The 26,682-nt window shown below is 38.4% G+C and overlaps 1 protein-coding gene across 1 annotated transcript; it reads left to right on the top strand.

The window, feature by feature from the left end:
* The first annotated feature begins 638 nt into the window (after positions 1-638).
* Positions 639-26,363, top strand: LOC142079950 (vesicular inhibitory amino acid transporter-like). The gene is made up of 2 exons (XM_075144625.1): positions 639-947; positions 25,212-26,363. The coding sequence occupies exons 1-2, from the start codon at positions 639-641 to the stop codon at positions 26,361-26,363; spliced, it is 1,461 nt and encodes a 486-aa protein (XP_075000726.1).
* Positions 26,364-26,682: the final 319 nt, after the last annotated feature.

Raw genomic sequence — 26,682 nt, 5'->3', positions numbered from 1 at the left:
TAATCACAGCTCTATGTCGTTCCCCTAACTGTTGCCAGCAACTGTGAATGAGATATAGTTATGAACAAGCTACATTTTTTTTTATTCTTGCAACTTGGAGCTTTTTTAAGAACATTTTTAAAGTTCTACTGACCTCTGTAGACACTAAAATACAGCAGAAAATTCTCACATCTGGAAAAGTGAACTTGTTTACAGGCATTTACTTAGTAGTCAGTCCATCAACTCTAGTTTTTAATGAAGCTTTTTTTTTTTTTTCTTTTGGCAGAATAATTTATTTGTATCAGAAACATGCATAATTTCCAGGAAGGGATTCTTGCAGCCACCTGTAGATGCTTCATGAATGACTGATCTACATAGATACCATAGGTAAAAGGAAAAAGGATTTGAATTGTAAATTGGAGCTTGCAGACTACTAAATCTCACTGCAGACTACTCTAGGCAGTATGTTGAAGACCCTGGAAACATTTCTTTAGCTGGCATTTGAAACCGGCACAAATAAATGAACTAAGAACAACAAACTTCATTAATCATATCTACAACATCAAGGCTAACCTAACAAAAGGATTAACAATGTACAACTGCTGAAAAAAAATAGAGACATGTAAGGAAAGATTTTACTTTAATATTTGGTATTCAGGATGGCTCACCTTAAGCAGACTTTTTCATCTATTTTCAACTGCTTTGGGGAAACACCATCTTTCTTATTGGAAATAGTGAGATGGCACGACTGCCTAGACACTGATGAAGAGCATGTGAATTTTGCTGGAAGAGATGAACTGAACAGAGCTCACAGTGAGGAGAGAGAGGAACCAGATGGACCCCTGAACTTTGAGCTTGATGTTTGCCACCAGGATCCAGAATACAAGTCCCCAGCTCCCCTGCCACATGCCCACGTCAAACTGATCACCAGCTGGGAAGCAGCATGGAATGTAACAAATGCAATTCAGGTAACCTTTTACTTCCCCACTCATTACAATCATAATTTGAAAAACCTGGTCATCACTTAGCCTGCTTTATTTTACTTAAATGTACCACCATTTTGCAATATTCTAAAAGATTTCTATGAATTTATTACTAACATATGTCAACCTTTCTGCACAAGATTAGCACTCTGAAAAAATAAAGTTCCAAAGGAAAAAAAAAATAGATATGTTAGCTAAAGTTTAAAAAATATTTAAACTAGGTGAAAATGAAAAGGTGGTGATTGCACCTGTTTTGGAAGTGCAGGCATTATCTTTAATAAGGCTATTTGAATTCAGTGACAGAGATGTTTGATAGAAATGTGAGGTAAACATCTAATAAAAAGAGGAAGTAAGAGCCAGACTGACGTCAGACATAAATTTACAGAAATGTAAGTTAGACTAGATATAAATTGGAGCATGAAGCACAAGACGTGTAATAATACTTGTCAATGTTAAAGAAAATAGTCAGGTTGAAAAGACTGAAAGCATTTGGTCCTAGCATTCTGTGTGGAATTTCAGTGTCTTTCTGAATCCTTAAATTTAACATTGAATGTTTCAGATTCTTTTTCTCACTTTTCATGATTCATTTCCTTACATAATTCTATCATTACCGCTAACTTTCTGTCTGACATAGTAAGAAGAAAGCAGAGTCCACAGACACATCTGGTCCCAGTAACTGTTACTTAAATACTTTTTATGGCACTTTAATTATAGAAAAATAATCCTTCCAGTATCACACAAGCCTGTGATTATGCCAATGGACATTTGTTTATGTATCCAGTTCATCCCTCAGCTCTGCAAAGGAGGAGAAAAAGGACATATTTCTAAGCCCACTGTATTTTCAAACATGAGCACCACTACATGAGAGCCAATGCAATAACATCTAGGGCACAGTAGCATATCATTCTCAGAAAGTGTTCAGCTGTGAATCAAAGCGTGAAGTCCTAAAATACCCCAACTACATTCTAGTAACACATTTTATCTTCAGTCTCCCTCAGCAGCAGCTAGTCAGGACAGGAGTCTGGGATGAGAGCCCATTGTTGTCGCTGTGAGTTTTGCCTTTGATTTCACCTAAGCCAAGATTTCATTCTGGAAGTCAATTTTGTCAATATTTGCTGTATGACCTTTTGGCAAGTCACGTTCTCTCTCACACATTGTTTTCCTTTCTGAAAAACAAAAGTAATAATGCCTCTGTAAATATATCAAAGTGCCTAGAAAGTCCTGAATGTCATTATGTACACAATTACTATTAAATATTAATATTATAGCTTCCAATTAAAAAATAGACTGATAACATGGTGTAAAAACACTATCAAACATACAGTTGCTTATTTAAAAACAGGACAAATTTAAGCTGAATTATCCAGTAAAATCAGTAACTATGGTCTTAGTCAAAACTCTCAGCATGCTGAGTGTTGCATACTGCTGTTGGATCTCATTTGGTCAAATATTTTAGAAACTAGCATTAAAAGAGCAGTTGGCTACAGCTGTATTGAGCTTTCATTCTAAGGCATGCTGAGGATGGCAAAGCCCAGGAGCTGCAAATTCGTTAATATTACAACCGAAGTGTCCTAACGACACATTGTGAAACTGCATATCTGCATATGTGAGCACATATCTGAATCTATGTACACGTGTGTATTTTTCCTATTTCCCAATACCTTGGCATTTGGTTTAGGAACAAGGATAGAGAGCAGAGAAAGAGAAGGGGAAAGGCAGGAGAGGAGGAGAGAGGAGAGAATATTGAACGGGCATCTGTCAGTAAAAAATAACAGTTTGAAGAAATTTCTATGAATAGCTTTGAAGAGAAAGTCAGAGTTGTGAAAAGAATGATTAAAACAATCCAAACGTTCTTGACTGGTGCAGGCAATCTATGCTAAAATGACAGTTGTTTTTGCCCTACTCAGAGGAAAGGGCAGAAGTGTTTTGCATGGCAAATAGAGGTAAACATTTCAGCAGAATTCTGAAGTGTTCTAAACAGTTATTCCGGTGAATACAATTAGTCTAAAAGTGAAATTATTTCACAATCCAGATTTATTATAGGAACGATTAAATCTTTGGTCTCTGAAATTAAATAAAGGGTTTTCTTACAGTGTTTTAAATGCAAATATTTTCAAACAAACAGGTAGAGATTTTTATTTTGTTTTTAACTTCAACTGAAAATATGTGCACTTTTGGTGACGATATTGTACGTGTAAATGATTGCTTCAGACATTTAAAGTTTCCAGGGAAACATGTTTCATATTCCAACACTGCACAGGCAAATGAAAACCTGTATCTACTTAATCTAGGTAAGGACAGAGGCCATAAAGCTGAGTTAATTCAAAAGGGAAAATGAACAGCATTATCTGACAGAGTGATGCGAGTTGCATTTGTTTGTACATAGCCGTAAAAGGCCAAAAAATTTTGTACTGACCTGTACAGTAGTGCCGGATAGATAAGCAAAGCAAGAGTCGCAAGGAAAAAGGTGGTTAAATTCTAATGGCACAGCATTTCACAGCAGAACCAAAGGACAGGAAAGTCTATTTATTTGCCAGCCACACGTAGGAGGATTGTGGCAAACAGTATGGAGAATGTTTGTCCAAGAAAAGAAAGCCAAAGTAAAAGAAAAAGGCACTCACTCTATAGTATCATGATGGGGTACAAGACAACAAAGAATGGAGAAAAACCAAGAGAGAGAAAGGCAAGAAGTGAAATAATGTTCATCTCAGCATAACTGTTACTTACACCATTGTGAGTCTATCTCCACTGAGGTCTCAGGAGCACGAACAAGTTTAACAGTGCAAAAAAGTCAGCCACTTTACCAGGCAGCTCCAAAGTGCTTTCAATGTTGTGATGCTTGTACAATCTTTAAAATACAGTGTAATATAAGCACACAATTCTTCCCTGAATGTTTGGTAAAACATGATGTATCAAAGCACACCGAATGTGCTGTTTGATTCAATGCACCTGATACCTAATGTAACCATCTTTTGTTTCCTGCCTCCTGTTGCAGAGATTAGGTTGTACAAAGATTAGAAATACCTAAGGCAGAGGCAATTTTCTTGTTCCATGATCAGAATGACACAATAGGCTGCTTGTCTACTGCAAGTGCTCCTAGGAAAATCAATAATGCAATTAGTATTATTAATAATTATTAAAATTTGTGTCAATAATAAATTAATAATTATTACAGTAGTGATCATAAACATGCTCATTATATTTCTATTCTGTATATTGTACATGCGTTTAGAAAAGACTCAACACTTCAATAATCACTATTTTTAAAAATGAAAGAGTATATCTGTATTTCCTTCACGGTGTGCCATTATAGATACATTTCCATATGCGGTTCCAATTTGGCTCATTTTATTTATGTATCTCTAAAAGATTCACTTGAGAATATCTCATAGTTATATTTATTTTTCTGTGATGTTGCCTCTGAGTTACCTGCCTTCATCTCCCTAATACAGACTAAATCTTTAGAGTGCTTACTGAATATCAACAACTCCCAAAGACTTACGTGGAAAATACAGTGATGCTGAGAAACAGAATTAGCAGACAGGCTCCTAAAGATATAAAGGCAAACATCTCTTTAAGGTGTCTAAACACCCCTCCCATTAAGCTTTACTGACACCATATCTAAGCATTTTCTATATGTAAATATGTACACGCTGGTGTGCTTAGAAAGCTAAACATTTTTGCGATCAGGTCATTAGATGTACCACGATACAAATCTTCTCATCCTCAACCTTAAATAATTTAGTCACATTTAACTAAATAACCACTTAGATCTTAACTGCATCTTAACTTGATCATAAGTATTTCTTTTCCAGACTTGAGAACAAGGGTCAATCCTTTCTGGTGCCCAGAGCAGTAACTTCTTTGCATTATACATTGAAGCTAAGGTCATACTCTGAACTAAATTATAGATGTCTGAGGGAAACAAACTGCTGCATCTCATATCAAGAGGTGGTACTGAGAATTAAAGGGAGATGCCCAATGCTGATATCTAACCTAGGACCAGCAACTAATTCAAGTTTCCAAATGGAGCTAGTCAAAAAATGACAGCACAAAGCAAAATTCCAAGACTGTAGGATTATTGTGGTGCACATAAAAATGCCAATTAATATGATTTTAGCTGAAATGCACCTGCAGTACTGACCAAATTTATTTTTCATAGGTTTGCAACCACAAACCCATATAGCCACAACTGGAGATCCAAAAAAAGCCTAGAGCCTTGTGAGAACCATCTAAACTCAGATCTGTTTTTCCTATGATAGAATGTCACCATTATGCAATGCAATTGATAAAAGATGTATTTTAGGGAAGAAGACCCTGTAACTAGTGTTTGTGCCCTGGTTTTCTCTTTGGATTTTCTCTTGAGGGAAAAAAAGATTCTGGACATATGTCACTACTTCATACAACCTTTTATTTCAGCTCAGACCCTGCAGTAGATTTCTTTAGTTTTGTGCACATATATATATTCATATAGCACAGAGAAGGCTGCATACAGGATATATATTCTCTCTATTCCCAACCCTACTTTTTATCACAAAAGCTTTTTATCAAAAATCTGTTATCCTGTAACAATGAAATTATGTCTGCTTCACAGAAGTCTCTTTATTTGGCATGTAAGCACTGTGCAGTGGACTGGTTTTGAGCTAACTAACTGCCATTCCCATAAATGTCATTAGAGAATGTACTGTATCAGTCTACTTTTCCCTTGGTCAGCTGCAAACACTAAAAATGTTATGAAGTCAGAACTCCTTAACATAGAGAGGTGGCTCATCTAAAATTGTTTTTTTGTTCCAGGAAGAAATATTTGGATTGTTCTCATGGGATTTAAGTTGCTGTTTTATAGGTTTTGCATTTTATGTTGTCACATCATCTGGGCAATGAACAGATGGTGGGAGCATTGAATGGATTTACATCAGCATATTCTACTGTAACTATTACAGAAATGTTAGGAGTGGCAAATCAGTTTTCCATAGCCCCTCTGTGTCGGATTTGCCAGCAAGTAGGAGCTGTGATATAACATAACTACTCCACAAATTATTCCCCAGACATACAGACAGCCCCCAACATATGGACAATTGGTTCAGAAAGCACCATACTAGCTCTTGAAGCATCCCAGAAACAAGTACATGGGTTACACAAATAATGGATCAAAGTATCGCAACTCTTGCAGCCTTTTAGATGTTAAAATGACATGCTAAAAATCTTTAGAAGTTGAAGCATCCTTGGATTATGCTTGCCCACACCATGAGCCCAAAATTGCATTTCCTAATAGATGACTTGCAAGAGAGTTATAGGAGGTGTGTCTCTCTCTGTCTCGTTCATAAATTACTGTAATAGCCTCAATAGTTTGGCTATAACTGATATACAATGGTCTACAATTTATTATGTCAATATGTTTTAGCTAATTATCATATGAGATAATTATCTCATATGAGATGAGAGGGAGACATTCTAAAGTATAATACTCAACGCAAACATGGAATTTAACATGCAACCTCAGCCTTAAATCTGAAAATCTTGATTACACTGGGTGTAAGTTTAAAACATTTATTCTTAACCAATATCTTTATTTTATATCTTTAACTGATTTTTACCTGAGTTTTACTGACATAGCTGTCTAATATTACATCCTTTTGATAACAGTACTCAGAAGCGCTGCTGTGCTTAAAGAAACCTGAGTAATTCTGTTCAGAACCTCAAATTATAACCTTACATTTCCTGAAAGTATTTATTTGACACTTGATTTTTAGCAATGTCAATTATCTATCATTTCCAACAGCTTTAGCTGCAACTCTTCTTGGATAGTACTTTTGAAATCTGTATATTTCAGCGTTTAAATTTCAAAGCCACCATATTGTCTGGCAGGTTATTGTTAGAAACAGTAGCTAAGTCCCTACAATGCATAGCATACTTATCCTGGGGTTGATGTCCAGTTTGTCACAGTCTGGTCAGGAAAGTCTTGCAGAATTTGCAAGTGCCTGTTTCTTGTAAGCGGAGACTTCTTGTTGATTGTTCACTTGTCATAGAAGTTTGAAAATCTTTTCATCTGGAAAATCTACTGCTATTAATTTTTTAGAACAGTTATTTTGTAGGTGTGAGGCTATAGTCCTCCTACATGAAGCTGGTATTAGTTGAAATTTTGTGCATGTAAAAGGACAAAGGAACTAGCAAGTAAGCACACAGTGTGTGGCGGGTTAGCCTTGGCTAATAGCCACGCTCCCACCCAGCTGCTCGCTCACTCCACCCCCTCAGCTGGGCGGGCGGGAGCAAATAGCACAGGAGTGAGAAAGCTCGTAGGTCGAGATAAAGACAGGGAGATCACTTGCCATTTACTGTTGAGGGCAAAGCAGACTCGACTTGGGGAAAATTAACTTTATTGCTAATTAATATACATATGTTTGATTACTGCATCTGGTATTGGAAGAAAAAAAGACAAATATTAAAGTAACACCCTTCCTCCCCCCTTTCCCATGCTCAACTTCAGTCCTTCACTCCTATGGTCCCTTTCCTACTCTCCATGGCATTTTTGGCCCTGCCTTACACACGCTTTCCCCAAGGCGCCACCATCTTGGCTGCGAGGCTCAGCCGTGCCCCGCAGTGCGTCCGTTGGAGCCGGCTGGAACCGGCTGTGTCTGGCACGGGGCAGCCCTGGCCTCTCCTCACAGAGGCTGCCCTGCAGCCCCTCCTCCAGTGCCAGCACCTGGGCACCTGATACAAGTAGTAGAGCACATTGATCTTGCTGGTGCTTGTCCTAACTAATGCTGCATTCCAGTGCAAAATGGCAGTTTTGTCATTACCCAGGGTGTGTTTGAGGACAGAGAATAGGAAGAATGCACAGACACAGCTGAATACTTGGGCACTGGTTTTCAACCACCTTTCTAACTCATTTGCTAGTAAAGGCTAAGAACAAAGCTTTTGTTGTCAAAGGTAAACCTGGCCTCATGCTGGGGGCCCTCCCACTTGCTTCCTCCTGCCCTTCTTCTCCCGCCCCACAGCGAGAGGGAGCTCCCTGTGGGTCCCAGGGAGTCAGAGCAGGGAACGGGCGCCGAGGTCCTGGTGTGGGGTCCAGTGGAGGAGCTGGGAGAGACCAGCTCAACTCTTCTCCTTACAGCGGTGCTTTGTAGCCAGTAATAACATGAACCTTTGCATTAATTGGAATTTGCGAGTTGGTTTGGCATGCTGCCAAATTCAGCTTGCCAACGGACACCCTTAGTGGGGACATCAGTATTTCTACTGCTTTATATCTCAGTCAGCTTAAGTACAGTTACATGAATGAAGTGAAAGCACATGTCCACCCAAGAGCTTTAAACCCTGCCATTCTTCAAAGGCCAACTACTATCAACAGTGTTGCTAGAGCTTAATAGACAGCCTGCTGAGTGACAGAAGTGTGATTTACATGCACATTTGCATATATTTGCAAAAAGGGTGTGTCAGTTTGCATTTCTGCCATGACATATATAAAATAAATGATATGAGTGAGTAACACTTCAGAAACCTGAACATTGTGCCCCCGCTCCCAGACCTCTTTTTTTTTCTTTTCATCATTAGGAAACCTTCAAATCACCCAGGAGATGGGGCCTGCTGTGGGGGTGCTAATGCATAAAAAAAGCTCTTGCATTGGTTGGTGGATAACTACAAGAACAAAGACGCTAAACCACACTATTTGTATTTTTCATTGCAAGAATTTTTCATAAAGAAAAGCATTGTATGAGTTAATAGACAGGGTCACGACCAGGTTTCTTTGCTCTACACTGCTGTCCATACCCAGACAAACAACAAATGCTGGCGATCTCTCCTGAACGTCTGCCTCACGCCTTCCTCCCTGAGGACGTCACCTGCAGCAGACTCAGGCTCTCGGGGCTGCTACAGACACTGCTGATAGACACCACATCCTTCACCGCCTGTGGGAGTGTGTGACGACAGCAGAGTGTGTTTTCCTGGGCCGCTCCAAATTCACATCTTATTTAGATCCCTCTGCTGCCCACATGAAATATTGGTCTGTCTGTTCAGCAGTCAGTAGAAGCAGCTAAACAGAGATCCTTGTTTTCCATCCAGAGTCTGCCCACACCAACCTTTCTTCACTGCCTGTGAATGTCTTTGTCCTTGCTGCCGTGCAGGCCTATCATCTGGCATCCTCTTTCAGTCAGGCCTCTTTCTGAATCCTCACACTCAGACTATGTCCAGCTTCTGCTTATTTTTACTGTAAAACCTCACTAATACATAGTCTGATTTACCGATCCACAAGGCTAAAACTCTTTTCTGAGCGCTAATAATTCCCCACCTGGGTCACAGTAGCTCACTCTTCCCTGACTTTGCCAAGCTCGCCCCATACACACCCACCTGGAAAGCTGATGCAGTTCCATACCCCATGTGTCCACCAGCTCTTGCAAGCACCTCTTCAACCTCAAATCAAATGTAAACTGCTCATCTTTTCTTTAACAATCTACCATTTATCTTTCTGCATCTATTGACTCTGATCTCTGTTCTTCCAGTTACAATTACCATTGTCAATTTGTTAAATATTTACACAAGCATTCCTATGAACTTACATGAAGATATTTATTTGTACTCATCTGATCGTCTTAGAAATGTCCTTTTGCTGAAAATTTCACAGTTATAAGCTACATTGAAACCACCATTTACTCTCTTGACTCACAGTTTCCAGTATTGACTCATGGTTTCCTTGACTCCCCTGTCTGCCTGTATTTGTTTTCTGTTATCTTAGGATCATAGAATCATAGAATAGTTTAGGTTGGAAGGGACCTTTAAAGGTCATCTAGTCCAAACCCCCTGCTGTGGGCAGGGACATCTTCAACTGGATCAGATTGCTCAGAGCCCCGTCCAACCTGACCTTGAATGTTTCCAGGGATGGGGCATCTACCACCTCTCTGGGCAATCTGTGCCAGTGTTTCACCACTCTCCTTGTAAAACATTTCTTCCTTACATCTAGTCTAAATCTGCCCTCTTTTAGTTTAAAATCATTCCCCTTTGTCCTGTTGCCACAGGCCCTGCTAAAGAGTTTGTCCCCATCTTTCTTCTAAGCCCCCTTTAAGTACTGAAAGGCTGCAATAAGGCCTCCCCGAAGCCTTCTCTTCTCCAGGCTGAACAATCCCAACTCTCTCAGCCTTTCTTCATAGGAGAGGCGTTCCATTCCCCTGATTATTTTTGTGGCCCTCCTCTGGACCCACTCTAAAAGGTCCATGTCTTTCCTGTGCTGAGGACTCCAGAGCTGGACACAGTACTGCAGGTGGGGTCTCACCAGAGCAGAGCAGAGGGGCAGAATCACCTCCCTCGACCTGCTGGCCACGCTTCTTTTGATGCAGCCCAGGATACGGTTGGCCTTCTGGGCTGCCAGCGCACATTGCCAGCTCATGTCCAGCTTTTCATCTTACCCTTAGATTTTAAATTCCTTGGAGAAGAGACCATCTTTTTGTACTTTTTTTGCACAGTGCCCTGCACAATGGGATTCTGATCAAGGACTTCCAGGTGCTCCAATAATGAAAACAATTTTGAAAGTAAGTCTCAAAATGTCTTCTATTTTACAGAAACTCTTTGCAAAATAATGATTGTTTAAATGTGGCCTGTGATAAATCAGCTTGACATTTGGTTCAATTTCCTCTCTTTTTTTCTGTATAGAATGGATTCTCCTTGCTATTGAGACCCATTGTAGGGGCTGAGCACAAGATAAATCAGCAGACGAATGTGATGAGAGTACCTTTAGAATATTCAGCCATTAAAATGGGCATTCCATCTTAAAAATCCAGATGGTCAAGAAAGAGAATGACAGAACCATGATGTCAAAGATAAATGGATAGTAGTGTTATGAAAATTATACCCTTTGAAATAGTAAATGTTACCAAACAGGATCAAGTAACTGTCAGCTGCTTAAAAGCAATGATCACTTTATTCCATGGGAGAACCCAATGCACCACAACTTGTGGCGGAACAAGGATCTCTGGCTCCCTCAGGTGAAGGGAATAGCTGATGTACCCACTACACTAAAATCAAATTAATCTACCATGCTTTTTGGTCTCATCAATCCCTGAGAGCATTTTTAACAAGCTGAATGAAAACAGATGGTATAATTTCTCCTTTTTTTTAAATTCATGGCAGGTCACATGGTATTTGAAAAAACTATTATTAGGCAGCTTTGAATTTCTATATCTGTTATATCTGCTTACTTTATTGTGATATTATGTTTGACAGTTACCTTTCAAAACGAAACCCAAATTACCTATTATAATTATTTAACAGCCTTCTGTGGCTGAGATCATTTGTACACTTGTGCCTCTCTATAGCACAGGCCACCGACCAGCTGTCGCTGATGGAAAATATTCTTCTTAAAAATGTTCTTTCTGTCCCTATTCTTAAACTTATGAGGTGTATAACCTCAGCGAGTTTGCTTTAATAAACCATATTGAGACATGTAACTCCTCCCAAGATAACATTCCTCCCAAGACAGCAAGAATATAATGATAGTCAGCAGAAAGTAAAATATTTTGTCAGATTGCATTCCTTTTCTGTTTTTTATAAACTTCCTTCACTTCCATTAGCAAAATTTCAGAAGGGAGCTCAGTTTTTATAAAAAGAAAGAGTGAGCCTTAGGGCTCATCAAGGAATAAAGGTTGACAAGCTCAACATCTGCAGGTGTGTATGAGAATTTAATGCGGAAAGTAAAGGACATTTGAATTATTATAATGTACTTATAGGATCAGAAACAGTAATTTTTCTGTAGCTGACTTTCCAACAATAAAGCTTCTTCCACACAATCCATAGATGGTTAATCTACAGTTTACTTCAATGTGTATAATTCCTGACAGCAGGAGATTCACTGAAATGGCACAAGCTCTGTCTGAATGAGCAAATGGAGCTATTTGAGAAAATAAAAAGCCCTAAACACTGATTACACACAGTACTGAAGATGATATATTGTAACCTAGTTTTAGCACAGTAAGCTGTATAAAATGTTTTGCCCCTAAAGCTAAATAAAAGAAATTGACTTCTGTTTGCATCTATTCTCCCTCTTCTCCCCACACACACCATGTTTCTTGGAAGGCAATGTTTCTCTGTATTCTTGGCCACTGGCACTAGTTTTGCCATATGTACAATACTGTGTTCACTAAATAGCTAACAAAAAAAAAAATCAAATTTAATATTTACTTCTCAAAAATGTAAACATATGAGTCAAAGTGAGGAAACATTCACTTCCACTCACACACACATACTCTGCTACCCATTTCAATTTCTCTCAGTCCGTTTCTTGCATTGACACAAATAACAGCACCAGCAGATTATGTTTTGTAGGTCGGTAGAGCAAACATTTTTGGTTGTTTTATGTTATCAGTAGCAATGGTAGCTTCAGCTTTTGCCTTTACTGTACATGGGTATTTCCATTCATTACAGGTATTTTTATTGCTCCGTATTCCCCTCTAGAAACATGTTTGATTCAGGCTAGTTCCTCCCTGATAAGCAGAGGATTTTTTTCAGTTTTAAAACCCATTGTAGTTTGATTATTTCAAACTAAATCTGGGTATTTCAGAAACTATGAATAGTTCTACTGAAGCCTCAAGAAAGATAAATAGGGGTATAAGAATTACATGATGCAAGATATATTATTTCTCTTTCATAAGGAAGTTATTTATATTTGTAAGAAGTAATCTTTTTTTTCTTTTATAATGACTGTTAATTCCCTCATTTTACTGTTTGTATCATATTTAGAATTTGGACTGAGGTCTATTCCATCTCACTACATTTTAAAGCCATTCTCTTGTTTCACTGTCTGCATGATTTCTGCAACTCCAAATGACATCTCCCCAGCCACCTTCCCTTAAGGGACTTAAAAATCTTCTTCTAAGCTTTAATTGGGATCCAGAGTTTAAAATGAGTTCTCCACTCCTGCTCTTGTTGCTTTTGCTTGCTTGCTGACTTTTTTCACTTTTGCTGGAAAGCCAGCTGCTCTGAGCTCTTCCTTTTGTACTTTTTATTGCTGTCATCTCAAGTTAAAAATAAAATACCTGCACAAAACTGTAGGCTTCCCTCTGCTGCTTGGATGAGATTTCAGAGACTCTTTGCTGTCTCCTAAATTGTGAGGAGCTGCCATTCTACCCCTGAAGGTTTCCTTTCCTAATCAGAAAGGATAACCAGCTGCATAATTCATACTTTCCCTCTAGCCTTCTACTTATCCCTGCCTATAGTTAGGTATTTCTCATATCCAGTCATTTTTCCTCACAGCCTCTTGCCCATCATATTCTCCTACCCCCTGTTGCTACCTCATATGGTACACAACCTTATGTTCTAGTGTTCTCCAGTTTACCTAATGACACCTTTTCCACCCTTGTCCCTGCCTGCCCTGGTGCAGTCACGTTCCCAAGTTAACCAGCTTCCTGCTCTTCCTTTGCTCTTCCCAGGCTCCTCACAGTCTCATGGCCTTTGTAAAGGAATTAATCTCACTCTATAGATGACATAAAGAAATAGGCATCTCTGATGGAGACTCACTAATCCTAAAATAAGTGCCCTACACTGTTGGAATGAATAGTCCTCTGGTGATACTTATTTCTATCCATCCTTTCCAGAGCTAGCGGATTAGCTTTACTTTTTGCTGTATTTGGATAGGTGAAGTTAGGAATCCCATTCCTAATCAGTGTGCATCAAAGCAAGGCAGATTTGTCATATATGTCTTTTCTGCTACTCTGTGTACTCATTCATTAAATGTCTGTTTTAGACAGACACAGACATGGGTGAGATTAATCCCCCTATTAATTAGCATAGATGCTAAGAAGTGATCATTTCCTTGGGTACCAAAGAGAGTAGAAAAAGTAGTCACTTTAGTAACTTCAGTAATAGTCACTGAGTTTTCACCTAAAATCCATTAATTTCACCTCATGAATAAATTGGGATTTTGCCTAAAAATTTGAATGTGAGAAATGAAAGTTATTTAGGAGAAAGGAACAGAAACTAAATGCAGTCTTAAAATAAATTTCTCAAACATGAAATCACTACAGGTATCAACACTGAAGTATGAACAAAGGAGAGATCCAGTAGAGCTGAGAAGTTTTCTCTGCACTGTCAGACTGGCTTAGGTTAAGAAAAAGAAACTAAACACTTTTTTAAAATATAAAAACTTTTACAGCACTTACTTAACTAACTTTGTTTTACTAATGAAAGAAGTGTTTTTATCTCTATCCATACAGACAGTATTTGTATCTAAAAGTTAAGAATAAACCTGAGGTCTTTGTCAAAGGTCAAGAATAATCAAGGTCCCCAGTTTGTTCATCCAGAGATCCTCAGCTCTTGTTTCCGGACAGCATCCTGTCTCCAAGTCTTTCCAGTGTGGCTGCAGGCCAAGAAAATAAATTTTAAAAAAAGAGGAAAATAAAAAAAAAATCACAGAAAAGGAATATGACTTACTTTATAACTCTAGTACTTTTGTTCATGGGCCAGTAGAGGTCAAGAACCTCCTCAAGAAGTAATACTTCAAGTATTTTACATCTAGAGACCTTAAAAAGACATCTTTGGCATGCGTCTTATATGCCACATGCCTGGTTTCACAATGCATATCTATATTAAAAATTTAATTTTTTTTAAAAGGGAGAGCTTAAATAACTTTGCTTTTATGCTGAGTACTCAGAGCATGCTAGAAAACTTAGTCACATTTCTTTTCTGATCTGTAGTTTTTCTCTTTATTATTAATTACACACATTTGTGAATGTTTGTCTAATCTACTTGAAATTAGGGGAATTATTCTACTTTGTTGAATTTTAAGAATGATGTGATCCTTTATGTCCTTATAGGAGAGAGACACCTCCATTACGGGAATCATTTGCAACCTCAACTTTATCTGTATCTGTGCATGATGAAATATCAGCAGTAAAATCAGTTGCTGCTTCTTTTATCCTAAAGGTAGAAGCCTCTGGGGGTGCCACTGAAGTTTAACTGAGGTTAAGAGAGGAAAGGCACTAGAGATTTGTTGCCTATACCCAGCCTAATTGTAAGACAGCATCTTTTCTCACATATTCCGGAAGAATATACTATGATACTCTGTATAGAGTTTACTGATTCCTAGAGACCAAAAATAATAGTATACCACTATTTACATCTTTCATCCAGACTATTAACTGTATTCTCTCCAGGCAGTGCTGTAAGACAAATCTCCCCTTTATACGCCGAGCGCTGGGAGTCATTATACCTTGAGTAAGAGTCCACCTAAAATTGGTGGCTGGGTCTGTGCTGAGGAAAGAACAGGATAATATTAGCCTGGGGAGGATTCAGTCACCTTTTATTCTGCATGCAGTCATGACAAATCCTATGCCAGCTTTCAGAAAATATAACCCAGCTTCCAGAAGATGTAACCTGGCTTCCTTTTCACATCTCAGAGGTGCATAAGGTTTGTTCCAGTGCAAAGTTCTTTGTAGTATGGGTTTGGTTTTTTCCATTTCCTCTTCAGCCTTAGTTGTTAAAAGTAACAAGAACTGTGGCTTGTCCAATACAGGCAGCATTCAAGAAAAAATCCTAACAAGCCAAATGCTTTCTCCCAGCCTGAGTTTGAACTTTCTATGCACTTTAACTCTTCCTTTTGTTATGTCAGTTCACACTCAAATAAAGTTATTTGGCTCCCCACTGCTTTGCTTTGCTTCTAGTGTCCCAAAGTCCCCTCTCTGCCTCCCCTCAAGTTCTTTTGACCACATTTTCATGGAAACTCACTCACATGTTGCTATACTGGATGTTTTGAGTACTTGCCTGCCTTCAGGTGAAAACCTGAGGATCCATGATGAGCTATAATGTGGGAAACAGGTAAGCAGCCAGTGAGTCCATGTTGCTCACCACTACTAACTTTCAAAATAATGTTTGTTTTAGTTTCGACTGCCATACCTTTTTCATCTCTTTTTCCTCTCCACTACATAACACATAATAAAAGCCCTCATTCTTTTACCAAAGCCTGCCTTCTCCTTTGGGACCAAGCAAAATAATATAATTTCTTAAAAGGTAATTTGCTTGGGAGATTTACTTTGTGTGATTCAGTGCATTCTTGCAGACAGCTCTGGATTTATGCAAACTAACATTTTCCATCAAACCATGCAGAATTAAGCATCAAGCATATTATTTCAGTTTTAGAACAGATATTTAAACCAATAGCAAAGCCAATTGGATCAGCTGTCACACTCAATAGCAGCAGTTCCTTTTTTGTTGAGACATTTTCTTTCCTCTGTCCCCTTTCCTAATCTTTAGGAGATTCTTGAGACTACTCTGGCCACTAAAAGGAGGACAAAATCAGTGGCTTCTGTCAGTCAAATGGACGCATACATTTTGCAGTGCAGACCATGCGACTGCCTCACTTGCTTATCTTATCACAGCAGTCTATCTGCCTTATCATCTGCTTATGGGACCTGAAGGATTGACAGAACAACACTTCTAAAGTGTCTCTCAGTATATAAGGTGATTGCAGGCATTAATCACAGAATAAACACCTTAGCCACTTTCCTCCCTGCAGCTAAAACAGGCTGGCACTGGCAGAGAGAAAGAATAAGGAAAATCAGGAAAAACAAGATTGCTGGGGTCTAATTCAACCATCCCTGAAATTAAAGGAAGAGTTTTCACTGACATTAAAGGAGATGGATCTGCTGCTAAGGTCATACAGGGCATGGACGATATTTTAAGTTTTCCACAGAACAGCCTGTAATATTTTTTAATTCAAACTCAGCTGAGCTGTGAACAAACTGTGAAGTGAGTGGGAAAGCAGATGAATTCTTTTCCTGGTGTCTGTAGAGCAGTGCCAGGAGTCTGGGTAGCCAGCTAGGGAACCAGGAATTCTTACTGCTGAGAAGAAATAGGATATAACTGATATTGCAAATACATGGTGGGATGATTTATGCGACTGGAATTTAAAAATAATTAGATAGAATATGTTTGAAAAAAAAAGTAGGTAAAAGAAGTGAGGGTGGCACTCTATGTTAGAGAGATGATTATCTGTGTTAGAGCTATTGTCTGGAAAGAAAAATTGTATTGTTCTTGGTGACTTCAGTTTTAAAGACCTATGCTGGAGATTGTATGCAGTCTGTAGTAAAACATCATTAAAGTTTCTAAAAATGATAGATGATAATTATCTAACACAAAAGGTATTGAACCTAGCATAAGGTAATTCTATTTTGAGCCTCATTACGTTGAATAAAGATGAACAGATCAGTGGATCTAATTACATTCATTATGGGAAAACAGAGGACAGTAATATATATACTTGGAACTTCAAAAGAGTGAATTTTACAAACCTGGAGAAAATGATGAGAGATAATTGATTAGGAAGAATAAATACAGACAGCAAATTGTGAAAGCAATTTGAAAGTTGTTTAACAAGAATTTATGAGATGTCCAGAAGCCACATCTCATAATTAAGAAATAGTATGCCCATGCGTTAAAACACCTCCTACTTCAAGTGTGAAGTGAATGTATCAATTAAAATTTAAAAAAAAAAAAAAAAAAAAAAAAGGGAGAAAGGGAGGGTGAGAGTAATCATTGTAAATTATAAATTATGAAGTGCAACAAAGAGATACAGGAACCCAAAGACACTAGGAAAAAATGCATCTCCCAGGATTAGGACAGTAAGAAAACAATTTTTAGGAATTAGGGGGAAAAAAAGGGTAGGATTAGTGTAAAAATTTGAAACAGAAATACTAACAGTGGTATAAATTAAGTGTGAATGGAAGTGTGTGTCTCTATATGTGACTGTGTATGTTTGTCTAAAAGCACCAGGAGAAATAGCAGAACAAAGTTAAAAGGGAAGGTATGCGTTAATTGCTACGGGGCACCATATATGTGGTCTCATTCAAATGGAGAGGTAGAAAAACTGACCTATAGATAAGTGTTAAGTGAATGAATTAGAGGACAGTATCTATAAAACATGCAGATAAGGAAAGCAACATCACTGTGAAATTCAAAACTGCATCCCCTCCAAAAGAGTATAGAAGGTAAATCCAAAATCTCTTTGTCGTCACTAGTCAAGATGAACCCCAGAGACATAGTGAGCACTTGGCTGCCAGCATCCCTTGTCCTCTTTGGTGCATGCAAGTGATCCTGGCCAAGCCACTAGGACACACACACCACAGTGCTGTTGAGTATGTGGATGTGAGAACTGGTAAAATCAACTCAGAGATTTTCTAATGTAAGATCATCTTCCTCTTCTCTGAGATTTCTCACTGAATTTTGCTACACTGATTTTCTACGTTAGCAGTAGAGGGAGGTTCCAAAATTGTTCTTATCTCTAAAAAAAGATGCAATTGTTCATAAGTAGTCTCTGTAGAGGATCAGGAGGATGTGCTCATAGCACAGGAGAACAGTGGGCCATTTTGTAATTTTTCAGGATGGGCTTCATGCTATTCTGCATAAGATATTTAAAAGCTAACTCTCTTAACAGTTTCTAAGCTGTGTGTCTACACTCCATTTTGTACGTATTCTCTTGCCCAGCAAGAGAAACACGCATCTCTGAAAGGAAATTCATCTCAGCTCTGCTAACAACCTATCTTAAGGTAGGTGTGAGTTATAAATTGAGGTGCCTATTTTTTCCAAGCTTAGACTTGGACAATTAACTATGAGATAACTACAATTACTATTTAAAACAGATGTTACAATATATCTCATCAATATTTTGAAAGCCAAATGCCCAGCAAGTTTGCACTTGGGAGACGTAAGAAAAGATACACGTGACCTGATAATACTCTTACTCGATCACTACTACATGTGGAATTTTCAGGAGACTGTGGATATCATTCCAATATTTAAAAAGCCAGTTAAATCCTGACTAGTGAAATGTGGTAACAGTGAGAAAAAGAATGTAATTGTTAATACAGGTTTTAATTGATACAGAATAAAAAACTAGGAATATAATTAGTGTCAGTCATTATGTTTTTGGAGAAAGAGGCCGTACAGTCCTTATTAAACACATTTGACAATTCTTTGATGAGATTGTAATATAGACAGTGAAAGATAAATAATATATTTAGACTTTTAAAAGGAATTTTGACACATTAATACACAACATTCTGATTTAAAAATTAGTGCAACAATAGAATACATCTTAAATGGATTAACAACTGCCTGAGTGACAGATCCCCCAAAAGTAACTGTCAATGTGGATCTTTTGTCAAAGGAATGAGCTTCTAGCAGGGTTAGGAGGTTGTCTAGTAGAATAATTGGCATCTGGTCCAGTATTCAATGTAGTCAACAGTGATCTGGAAGAAGATACAAAATCACCATTAATTACAGTGGTGGCTGAGAAAGGAAAGAGACCATGGAGGTCAACAAGCAAGTAGCACTGTTATCATGGCATGAGATTAAGAGATTTGCTATATTTTTTAATTTAGTGCGAATAAAGTTGTATCTTCATATAAATACCACAGCAACACAGGTTTGCATTAGTTCTGGAAAACGATTTATTTTAAATGACAACAAATGCTAAACAACATAATTAAATATTTTGTGAAAGTGTACTGAAAAGCAGGGTTCTTGAATTTATCTCCTTACTCTTCCAAGAAGATCCACGAAGGAGGCTTTCCTGTATAGTTTCTATGCCTAACCCATGTTCATGCAGGGAATCAATACACAGTCGGGAAAATAGTTAGGCTTAAATGAACTGTTCCAGTGGAGTAGTTACAGATGGTGGCAAAGGCAATCAGAGCTAATTCAGCAGTCTGGCATATTAGCATGTATTCTGCATATAGGAGAACTGCACTAACTGAATAATTTTCAGTTAAATTCTTCTTAAGTTCTTAATTTATTTTTCCATCTGATTGAGTCTTAAAGTGGAATTGTTTCTCTCTCTTTTTTTTTAGTGTTACTTTTTACTCCATTTTATTTCATTGTCTTTTGGCATGTCTCAACTCTGACCATGATTTGATCTTCTTTACTTTTTAATTACCTTTCAACCTGCTTTGTTTTTCAAAGTGTCATATTTCAGGTTAAAACAGCCTATGAAATGAAGCATTTTACCTGGGACTAAAAAGTGTTAAAACTGAACATTAAGGCATTTTGATATTTTCTCAGTGTGCTTGACTGTGCTCATTTATGCATTTTTCTAAACACATTTTATTTCTTGGGGAGGTGCTTGCCCTGAGGTGAAGTAGTGTCAAACCGTGGTATGGCACACTCTTTGCGTTCTACACTACTCCCGACATCTAGTATTTTTAAACAAGCAGCCAGCCTTGCTGGTGTGGGAGACACTCCCATGTAGTTCAAATATTGCAGTCCAACTCTCGACAAATGCAAAAATGTTTTAATGTGCAGATGTAATTTGGAAATCCTGATCTGCTTGTTTTGTACTGTAGGTGGACCGGCAATTTCTGGTGGTAGCTGTCATACCTGGTTGCTTCCGCTTGGGGGTATTCTGACAAGGCTAATAAATAGCTTCTAGCCGAGACCGACCTTTCCTTACATTCCCTTTCCGCTCTTGTCCTTGCCATTTCTTCAAAGGCTGATCACCAGTTCAGCCCTCACTCCTTCTTTTTAGGCCCAGCTGCTTATGGCTCAGTCTACTCTGGATGTTTGCCAAGGACCTCCACCCAGGCACATGTATTCACTCATCGACAAAGAACAGTCCACTTCCATCCTCAGTCTAGGGTGAAAATACCCAAGTCTTGCAAACGTCTTGAGAGACAAGAGAAGATGCAGCCTGCTGGGCAAGCTTGGGGTCCCTCCCTATACAGGGTGGATAGAGTGAAGGTAAATAACACAACCACTCGAGCTGAGCCACGATAGAGGACTGTTTCAAAAACTCCATCTGCCCTGTACTCGACTGTGTGAGTGCTTTTTCCTTGTGCTATTTTATTTTGTAAACAGATCACCTTAAAAAGCATATTTAAAGCTAACGTTGATTTAGCACTAGAAGGGTTGAAAATAAAACCACTCAGACAGGAACACTTCCCAGACAGAACGCTAAAACTAAGAGCTGGGAGGCAATTTGAGAAACGGTTGCCGCTCATTTTTAATTGATGCCTTACAGCTAAGGCTGTCTGTGCCATAATTTGGACATGAGAACACAGGATCAGAAGACTCAATAAGAGCAAGTGCTGGGGCCAGGCTGGACCGAATGTGCATTGACAAATGGTGTAACAGGTGTTGAGGCAATGGTCCTAACAGAAAGTATTGCTTTTGGAAAGGTAAGAACAGAAGATCGTATCTAAAATGAGTTTTGAAGTCTGACAAAGGATCTTTTCTTCTTCGAGCTCTCATGGCCATCGCTAACATTTTTGGATATTTTGTAGAAACTTGATAACGTGCTGATACATGAAACTTTTTTTTTTTAAAATGGGAAAACCACTTCTGTCAGGGCAGGAAAAGCGCTGTCATTTCACCACATACATACTTACTGTATTGGCATGTTCAGAGTTCTCCTATTTCTTTCTCCTAACCATGCTCTGTATCCAAAAAGCTGCAAAACCAGTTATGTCCACAATGTTTGCTTTCTAATATTAACTGAAAGCTGAAGGACACAGAAATGGTAAGTCCCTTACACAAATCTCACCAGCTGTTGTTTACAAACTCTGGGAAAATGATGTCAAAGACATCAGCTGAAAAGAAAACTTACAGTTTCTGTAGAAAGTTTCAATTTAGAAATTCTAAACTCACTGTATGTGATTTGAAATTGGTAATCAATCACTGATACATGGTTTTAAGAAAGAATATACAGAGTGCCAAAATGGGTTTATTTAATAAGATCTGAATTCAGAAGATAAAAAAAAAAGAAACCAACAAAAAACCCCAACTTCTATCATTCTGCAGTCTGTGTCAGGTACCAAATAAAATTATTCGATATAAACAACAGCAAGGAGATGTTAGAGGTTAGAATTATGTTATGCTCTGATTAAACTAACAATTAAGCATGGAAAAGCAGACATCTGTGGGGAGGACTGTAAATGGCTGTCTAACGTGATAATGTCTCTGAAAGACTTATGCTTTAGTTTGGTTGAGGCTAGTCATATAAATGTTAACAGACTAAATTCAGCAGGGGAGAAGCCATTGTGTGGGTAAGGCCTGTGCTGACACTTACCTGCAGTTTAATTATACAGTGACCCTTTGGGTCAGCAGATAACCATTTGAACTCCCAAATGCAGGTTAAGGGGCAAAATAATAATGCTGTGAGTACGGAACAAATGAGATAAGCTTGCTACAAACTGCAAGGAACTGAGAAAATATCATTGTTCTTATGTTAATATGGAAGATGACTCTCTGGCTTTTATCTTCCTGATTTTTTCATAGACTTGGTTTATTTGTGATGGTTTTAAGCTCAATCTGTTATGTAAATATGCTCCAAGGATTGTTTTCATAGGAAAGAAAACACATTTTGTTCTTTAGGCAACCACCTAACTTGTCAGTCAATCAAAGCCACGATTAAAAATGGCATGATACCAAAAGCTACTGTTACACGTGTGCTACCTGCAGTCTGGATACAGCCAGATATCTAGTTTTTTTAAGAAAGTAGACTGTTAGATGGCAGAAATGGTAGAATTTTGAACACTTCTGTGAAGTTCAAGTACAAAAGAAATGCTGATTACGCTGCAAGCTAATTGGGTCATGAGACATGTATTAGAATGGAGCTAAGCCATTGGAGTCGGGAGATTTGGATGACTGAAGTACCACAAGCTATGTAGTAGAATGTCCCAGATCCTAAATGAAATGGCACCTGTGACTTATACAAAACAATTACTGTAAATGAAGTTATTGAAAACAACCAAAAAAGGTATCTGGTCAATAACTTTCTTATTACATCAGTAATAATAACTGAGGTACCTCTGTTTCAGTACATAAAGGCATAGACCTTTTTAATCAAAATGTACCAGGGCATGTATTTAATATGATTCTTCCAGCTCTAATTCAGCTGAAAGCTGAAGATATCTGCATCTAGAGTGAAGCTTGGTGAAATAGGCAATGCTGCTCGTTCATATGATGGGTACTCCATTTTTCTCATTGACTTAGAGAAAAAATACTGCTTTAATTTAAGGACTTCTAATCTTTCTTCTCTGGTTGATGCTCATCCCACAATCTGCCGGAAAAGGACTGCTATTTTGTGACTGGAAGAAAAGGAGAATACTTTTTATACATTGTGTCGTGGTTTAACCTGGCAGGCAGCCAAATACCACGCAGCCGCTCACTCACTCCCCCCACCCCCAGCGGGACGGGGAGAGAATTGGAAGGGTAAGAGTGAGAAAAAACTCGTGGGTTGAGATAAAGACAGTTTAATAGAACAGGGAAAAAAAGGGAAAATAATAATGATAATGATAAAATATACAAAATGAGTGATGCACAATGCAATTGCTCACCACCCGCGCTGACCGATAACCAAGTAGCGATCGGTACTTCCTGGATCACACCTACCCTTCATATACTGAGCATGACGTCACATGGTATGGAATACCCCATTAGCCAGCTGGGCTGGCTGTCCTGATTATGTTCCCTCCCATCTTGTGTACCTAGCTCAGTCAGTAGGCACGGGAGCTGTCCTTGGACTAGGAGGGCACTTAGCAACAACTGAAAACATCAGTGTGTTATCAACATTCTCCTCATACTAAATCCAAAACACAGCACTAGGAAGAAATTTAACCCTATCCCAGCCGAAACCAGGACAATTGATGATTATTTAGTGTGTGAAAAATTGCCTCTCTTCAGAGCCCTCCTTATGGATCAGGCCTGGCAGTACTTGTATCACTTAGAAGTGGGGTGCTAGGAATAAACCCTACAAAGCTGAGACAAGCACTCGCCTTCTTGATGAGCTCCAGCAGAGCTGGACTCCTAGACTGCCCTCACAGAAGCTCTCTGCTGGCTATAAAACCTGAGGGAGTTGATAGAAAACACCAGACAAAGCATGCCCGAACACTTGTCCCCGCATAGCCTTATGTCCACGATTGGGGATGGAAAAGTCTGAAATTAAGATTTAGCCCATTAAACTCACCTCTTCTGCTTTGGCTCCTGAAGGCAGTCAGTGGCACTACCCACTCAGGAAGTGAGAGAAGAAGAATGGGTCACCCCTTCTGTGAGGAGACCTGTTTCTGTTGTGGATGCATGAGTTTTGCAGAGCAAATGGGCTTCCTAGGGTTTGAAATGGAGTTTAGATAGGTTTGATGCAAATCATGTCCTTCTGTCAGGCTGGAATAGCAAACATGAGCACAAATGCTCATATTTCATCATGTTATCGGTGCTGTAAGAAATATTGAAGTAAAAATTTCTGTAGAACTAGTTAACTGTATTTTGTTTCCTTCCTACCTTTCTTCAGCCTTCAAGAACAAAAACACCTGACCAGTCTGACTAATGTGCATTGCTTAATTTCAGTTTTGTAGCATAAAAAGAGAAATGTCACGGAAGCATCTTTCCTATGGATCTTTTTATGAACAACTATTGTTCAAGGGTTTTGTTGGGTTTGTGCTGATGGAAATTAAACCACATAAAAGTGTCGTTTGTCCTTAAATATAGAGAAGAAAGAGGGAAAAGGACAAAGAAATATACATAGTGTTCTGTGAAACTAAAATGCCACAGTTTTTTTTTACTGGATAAAACAAGTATAATTCTGTTCCTTGCAGAAACTCTTTAGAAAAAAGTATGTCTATATGTTTTACATGTATTTTTAAACACCTAAATAAGTTTGCACAGTCTAGAATCTCAGCTGTGAGAAGAATCACTTTAGCAGTGGACTTAACAAGAGCAAAGACTACATGAGGCATACAGAAGCCGCAGAGGAAACACAAGCAAAGTCTGATGTCACTCTAATACCATTTTCTTTCCAGAGGTCTGTTAACAAATTTTAGGCTGAAGAGAATTGTCATTACTGGATCTATCTACAGTGCTATTTTTAATTTGAATGAAACTTGTACAGATGATGCTATAGTTGCTTAATTTTGCTGATATTGAACCTGTTTCATTAATATTCATGTTGACTGAATAACTGCCTATGAACCTTCTAAAATGTGCTTCTAATCACATCAGTATTAAATATTAACTAGGAACCTGACTCTCTCATTCAGTCACATTCTCTTTTTCCTAGCTTATCATTACATGTGTGTCAATAGGAGCAGTTATTTTTGCTGATAATTTCATTTACCATAAATAAACACATTTCTCATGACTGTTAGTTACTTAGCTGAATGTAACAGCACTTCCACCATGCAGTTAGGTGAAAGCAATGTTCAATGGAGGGCAGGTTTGGGAGTGTGGCTTCTAGTAAACATTTCGCCTCAGGGATTTTTTGCTATCCTTTCTTCCTTTTTTTCCTTTCAGGGAATATTTGTCCTAGGATTGCCATATGCTCTTCTCCACAGTGGATACAGTGGCCTGTTTCTTATTATCTTGACTGCAGCATTATGCTGTTACACAGGTAAAATTCTAATCGCTTGCCTGTATGAAGAAAATGAAGATGGGCAGCTCATAAGAGTGAGACACACGTATGAAGATATTGCGAATGCCTGCTGCGAAAACCTATCTCCCAAACTAGGTGGCATAGTTGTCAATGTGACCCAAGTGGTGGAACTGATCATGACGTGTATTTTGTATCTGGTTGTTAGTGGGAACTTGCTGTCACAAAGTTTTCCATATGTACCGATGACTGAGAAAACTTGGTCCGTAATTGCATTTGTTACACTGCTGCCTTGTGTATTTATCAAGACTCTCAAAACTGTTTCCAAACTCAGCCAGCTTTGCTCCTTGGTCCATTTCATTATCATCCTTGTAGTGATGACTTACTGTCTCACACAAATACATCAGTGGTCCTGGGCAAAATTCAGACTCTCCATTGAGTTTGAGGACTTCTTAGTCTCTGTAGGGGTGATCATTTTCAGTTACACTTCGCAAGTATTTCTTCCCACACTTGAAGGTAGCATGAAAAACCCAGGGGAATTTAGATGTATGCTGAATTGGACTCACTTTCTTGCTTGTGTCTTGAAAACAGCCTTTGCACTAACTGCATTCTTGACCTGGGGTGAAGAGACAAAAGAAGTTATTACTGACAACCTGCCATCATTTCTTCAAACCCTAGTGAATTTGTGTCTCTTAACCAAGGCTCTTCTTTCTTACCCGTTGCCCTTTTTTGCAGCCACAGAAATTGTGTATGCTTGTATTTCTAGAGGCAACCATTCCAATTACAGATCTCCACTATTTGCTCTGGGTGTAAGAGGCTCATTTCTTCTGTTAACTCTGCTGATGGCCGTGTTCATACCACATTTTGCCCTGTTGATGGGTTTAACAGGCAGTGTAACAGGTGCTGCTATGACTTTTCTTCTTCCTTCTCTCTTCCATTTAAAACTTAAATGGAAAAAACTATCCTTCTTAGAGAAATATGCAGATATCTCTGTTTTTATTTTGGGTTTCCTTTGTTGCCTTGCAGGCATAGTGTGCTCAATAAAAGGGCTGCTTGAAGTATTTAGAGGAGTGTAAAAAGATTTCCTGAGAGCCAAATAAGGCCCAAATCTTCTAAATGCTTTTACCCTGCTAGCCAGTATATAAGAGATTTTGTCACTAGGTAATATTAAGCATATGCTTAAATGTTTGCAAGATCAGGGCTTTAACTGTAAAAGTATGTGGCTCTAAGCAAATTGGAAAATAACCTTTATAGCCAAAAAGTACAAAATTACCCCTATTTAAAACCTTGAGAGGAAAGAAGGTGTTAGAGATGGTTTAGCATGAAAATAATTCTAAACTAATCCTATATGGTTTTGTTCATACATGACATGCACATCCTAAAATGGTTACTGCA

Source organism: Calonectris borealis, chromosome 3 (assembly GCF_964195595.1).
Source record: "Calonectris borealis chromosome 3, bCalBor7.hap1.2, whole genome shotgun sequence".
NCBI lineage: Eukaryota > Metazoa > Chordata > Aves > Procellariiformes > Procellariidae > Calonectris > Calonectris borealis.
This window is presented reverse-complemented; position numbering and strand designations above follow the sequence as displayed.